The 4,988-nt window shown below is 35.3% G+C and overlaps 1 protein-coding gene across 1 annotated transcript in view; it reads left to right on the plus strand.

Moving 5' to 3' along the window:
- Positions 1 to 2,154: 2,154 nt before the first annotated feature.
- The window catches only part of LOC102582081 (uncharacterized), a 7,088-nt gene continuing 4,254 nt past the window's right edge, over positions 2,155 to 4,988 (plus strand). The window contains exons 1-3 of the mRNA XM_006349325.2: positions 2,155 to 2,696; positions 3,864 to 3,973; positions 4,064 to 4,432. Of these exons, the coding sequence (XP_006349387.1) occupies positions 2,456 to 2,696; positions 3,864 to 3,973; positions 4,064 to 4,432 (720 nt within the window). The 5' untranslated portion in view covers positions 2,155 to 2,455. The remainder of the gene's footprint in view (positions 2,697 to 3,863; positions 3,974 to 4,063; positions 4,433 to 4,988) is intronic.

Consider the following 4,988-nt stretch of genomic DNA (forward strand, 5'->3'; position numbering starts at 1 on the left):
ATTTGCCCACATGGACATAAAAAATAAAGCAAAATTATAAATAGTAATGTGTCCACGTGGGCACATATATATCTTTAAAATACACTATTAAATAGTTTATGAGGTAAAAAATACGGTATTAAATAATCTAGGGAGGTAATAGGTTCTTATGAAAGTTTAGTATCGCAACAACAAATTTAACCAAAATTGAGATATTTTTCAGACTTTTATCCCTAATTTATATGATATACATTGACTTATATTGAACAAATAACCTTTTCAACTACTCCTATCAAATGTCATTAAAGCATATGATGAATTAATGATTGACCAATCAGAATTTGATTATTTCATTGTCTATGTTTGTATTCAGTGCCATAAAATATAATCATAAAATTACTCAAAGTAATCATCAAGTTCCAAGTGTATAAATGCATTTAACCCTTTTTCGCATTCCATTAAGCAAATCTTTATAATTCAATGATCCCCCTTGCCATCTTGAGTAACTCTAAAAAAGAGAAACAAATAAAATTAATAAAAAAACACACATGCAAAATAAAAAATAAAAAAAGTGAAACATTGTCAAAAAGAAGAAGAAGAAAGGATAGAGAATAAAGGGTAAACACAATATTAGCATTTCCTTTTATATAGAATTTAATGAATAAAATTATTTCAGTACGTAGACTCTTTTTTTCTTCTAAGATTGGGGGGTGGGGGGGAGAATTGCAGTGTAGAGAATCAAACACTCACAAACAAGATGAAAGTTCAGGTAACCAACCAACTAAGCTACTAAAATTCTCATGTAGACGAATAACTAGATTAAAATGCCAAATTTTCATAAATTAATAGTTTTGCTCGGACTTAACACTTGATTGAAAAAAAAACAAAATAGGGAAAGCATTAGCTAAGTTTATATTAGAGAAAATGGTCTAAAAACCCCCTAACCTATACCCGAAATCTCAACTACACACTCCAACTTCACGGGTGTCCTATTACCCCCTGAACTTCATATTTCTCTATTTTCTACACACTTAAACGCTGACCTGTCATAGGAGGTGTTCTTACCTCCTCTAGGCGCGTTAGAAGTGAATTTTGACGAAAATTTCCTCTTTCTCCAACACTCATCTTCCCCACCCTTCAATAAACCATTGTTTCCTCTTCCCCACCATTAACCCTTGTTCCTTTTAGAAAAAATCACGTTTTTCTCTCAAAAATAAGTAGGGTTTAGTTGTTTATGTTCATTTCTACTTTAAATCTTGAATTTAGGATTTGTAATCTGCTCTAATTTCTTATTTAGGTCTCTAATTTGAATTTTGAATTTTCTTGAAATTCATCAAAAAGGGCAAATGAAAACTTGAATAAGCTTTGTATGGATGAATCAAACCCAAAATTAGTTGATAACTACGAAATCAAGTTCAAAATACACAACAAAATCCTTCGATCATCAACCGAAATGGGGACCCGGCGCGTGCAATCACGTGGACTATCTGTTTGGTTTATGTGTTGAGGTCAGCGTTTAAGTGTGTAGAAAATAGAGAAATATAAAGTTCATGGGGGTAATAGGACATCCGTGAAGTTGGAGTGTGTAGTTGGGATTTCGGGTATAGGTTGGGAGGGTTTTTAGACCATTTTCTCTTTATATTACAATATATTACCTTCCTCCAACTCATATTATTTGTCTTTTTAACTTATTGAATTTCTTCCAAAAATTTGATGCCTTTTGAAATCTATTTGGGTGAATTTATTGACCCGTCTTTTTATTATTTTTCTCATTAAAAGTTTAATTGATATGTAGCTCATTTTGATTGATGAGAAATCTTATCAAAATATTTTAAAAAGACTACTTATTTTAAATTTGATATGTTTATACAATCATAATAAAGAAAAAACATAATTTTATTATTTCTTGATAAACAAATAGAAACAATTAAAATTTAATAAAAAATTAAACAGATTAAGTTATGATACTGACCCATTTTATTAATCCTGTCTGTTTTCATCCAAGCAAATTTTGATCAAATAAGGTCTCCACTTATTTGTTATCTTGATCCAACCCATGTAATTAGCGAATATACCTATACATCTTTAATTTAATATCATAAAATTTGAAAGAAGCAGTAATATTTGTCGTTTTTATGATTAATCCCCGTCCACCCATTGTCACTTTCTCTTTCACCTTTGCTTCTACCCAACGCCGAATCATTCCTTTATATATTCTAATCCAATAGTATAATAATTCATCTTTCAAGTTTCAACCTTTTTAGCTTAGTGGACTTCAACTGTAATGGCATTCTACTGTTATTTTTTGTATTAAACATATATGTTCACAGTTCACCATGAACACTTGGCTTTGAGTTGTCAATCCAGTTTTTAGACAGAGAAATTTTCCTAGAGAGAGAAAGTGAGAAAGGGGAACAAAAGGGTGTAGTGAAAGTCCTATATAGAGAGAGAAACACGGATTACAGATGCTCTGGGCATGGGGAAATTGCAAGGACAGAGACTGCCAGTGCAGAACCAGAACAGCGATGGAGTTGGTTCTACAACTTTCTGTCAGAGATGTTCGATGGGTTTTTCAAGAATCGGCTTACAATTTAGTTTCAAGTGTATCGCCGTTTTGCTACTGAGTATTGCCCTTTTTCTCTCTGCTCTCTTCTGGATCCTTCCACATCCTTCTAAGTTATCTGGGTTTGACGCTAAAGAGGCGATCAAGCATGCAGGTCAGTTTCATTATGCTTTTGACTTATATAGACTTTCGTCTCCTCCTTTACTGATGTCTTACTAGGGTTTTTGATTTTTATTTTTTTTAGTTTGTTGTGCAATTAGGATTGTGGGTTTATCTGGGTTTGTTCTTGTTTTGCATAAATAGGGAGAAAATGTATTGGGTCTGGTGATTTCCCTTTCTGCTGTGCTGTAATGTTCTCAATTAGATGCCTAGTATTGAAATGGTTGAGAATTTCCGGACATCTTTGAAGCAGCCCGAGGATTCATATAGCTGATCCCAGTTAGTTTTAGATTAAGCTTTAGTTGAGTGGTTGATTGCAGTATATCGTTGCACTGTTTGAGTAGAAGGATGTTTTTTGGTTTTACTAGGCTTATACATGTAGGCTCGTTGTGTTTGTTTCTCAAGGTTATTGCTGGTTTGCTGCTTCAAAGAGTTCTAATGTTGTTAGATTTAATTGTTCTATGTAAGTATGAGTGTGTGATGGCTCAGGTGCAGTTTAAGTTCTTCGTTCTTGCTCTTGAGCGGGTTTGCTGCTTAGGGTTTTTGGTGATGCTTTATGAAGGGATGCATTTTCAATGGAAAAAGGGTGTAAGGAGATGGAAATACTGATAGTTTGGTCCCTATATTGTCTAGCTTTAGTAAGTGGAGATCCTGATTTCCTTCTTTCTGGCAGCATAAAATACAAGATGATTTTTTTTTTCTCTGGGACGCTTCTCATGATCTGTTTGGTTATAGCCAGGAAGTGCTGTTGTAGATCTTGCTTCACAAACTTATTCCTTTCTGCAGAATTTTGGCACCCTGAGTAGTCAATACAAGCACTAGATTACTTTTGTGCTTTCCTTGGCTGGTGGAATTCTAGCTGAAAGTGGAAGCCCTCTTCTCCTTTGCTCATGTCTCTGTTGATTATAGTGATCTAGGCATTACGTTGAACGTCAGTGTTCAATCTTTTATGGTGCTGTTTTTTCCTTTAAATTTACCTGATGAAGACAATGTCCTTTAAAATTTACGTGTGATGTGACTGTTTGATCATTGATGTGGATAATCTCCTTTATTGGTGACCATTCAGATATTGTCAGCTGTGGAGGCTGATTTCCCGTTCATTTATTTATCACCTTTGGTTTCTAAACTCATCCTTACGTCTTGGTGTTGCTGTGTTTTTCAGCCACTACTCAAGCATACTTCAGATTGGAGAAGCCAGTTTCAGACATTGTTCCCCACATTGCAAGACTGGAGTATGATATTTTGGAAGAGATTGCTATCCCTAACATGAAGGTTTGCAACCTACCTTAAATTGAAATCGTAGTTTATCAATGCTGTCTCTTTTCAGTTGAGTGCAATTCAGCTTGACAATGGAATTTGCAGGTTTCCGTCCTATCTGTGCATGCAGCAGGTGCGGCTAACCAGACTAACGTAATATTTGGTTTTCTTCCGGATCCAGTTGATTCTTCTAGTACTCCAGTGTACTTAAGTCTGCTGAAGTCTGCTTTATTGGAACTGTATCTTCGAGATACCAATTTGACATTAACTTCCTCAATATTTGGACAACCATCTTCATTTGAGGTTTTGAAGTGTCCTGGTGGAATCACTATGATACCCGAGCACCTACCCTTTTGGGACCTACCTGATGTCCTCTTCAATTTTACTCTCCACAGCTCTATTGATGAAATAAGGGAAAATTTTATTGAGCTGAAGGAACAACTGATATCTGGCTTACGTCTCAGTCAGAGTGAGGTATACGATAATATCTACTAATCTTTTTTTGTTTTTGAATTGACATTTCTGGATGAGCGGGAACGGTTAGATTTTGGATGCTTCTTAAATTGAGACTTGTGCATACTTTAGATTGGTCTGCTTTTGGAATCTTGGCAAAGAGTGCACCCACATTTATGTTGAGCTTTCTGACCATGCTTTTGTCTACCTATGCATCCCCTTTGGTCTAGCTTAGTACCTTTTCATGGCTTAGGAATCACCTCAATCTTGATCCTTTCTTTACTGCTATGCTACCGATCTCAACTGAACAAAGCAGTTCTATTCTATGGTTCATTTTTATGAGAAACAAACTATAAAAACATGTGCAGTGCAGTGTTCTTTTATGATTTTTCATTTGGTCTGTGGCTCACTTGCTTTTGACTTTTATATTTATTTCCAAGGGAAGTTTCCCCGTGAACTATTCACGGTTTGCAACCTTCACACTTAAACTATGGAGTGTTGCTATTACCCCTTGTACTACAATATTCCGTATTTGTAACCCCCCCCCCCCCCCCCCCCCCCCACACCCCCAACACCC

Source organism: Solanum tuberosum, unplaced genomic scaffold (assembly GCF_000226075.1).
Source record: "Solanum tuberosum cultivar DM 1-3 516 R44 unplaced genomic scaffold, SolTub_3.0 scf00105, whole genome shotgun sequence".
NCBI lineage: Eukaryota > Viridiplantae > Streptophyta > Magnoliopsida > Solanales > Solanaceae > Solanum > Solanum tuberosum.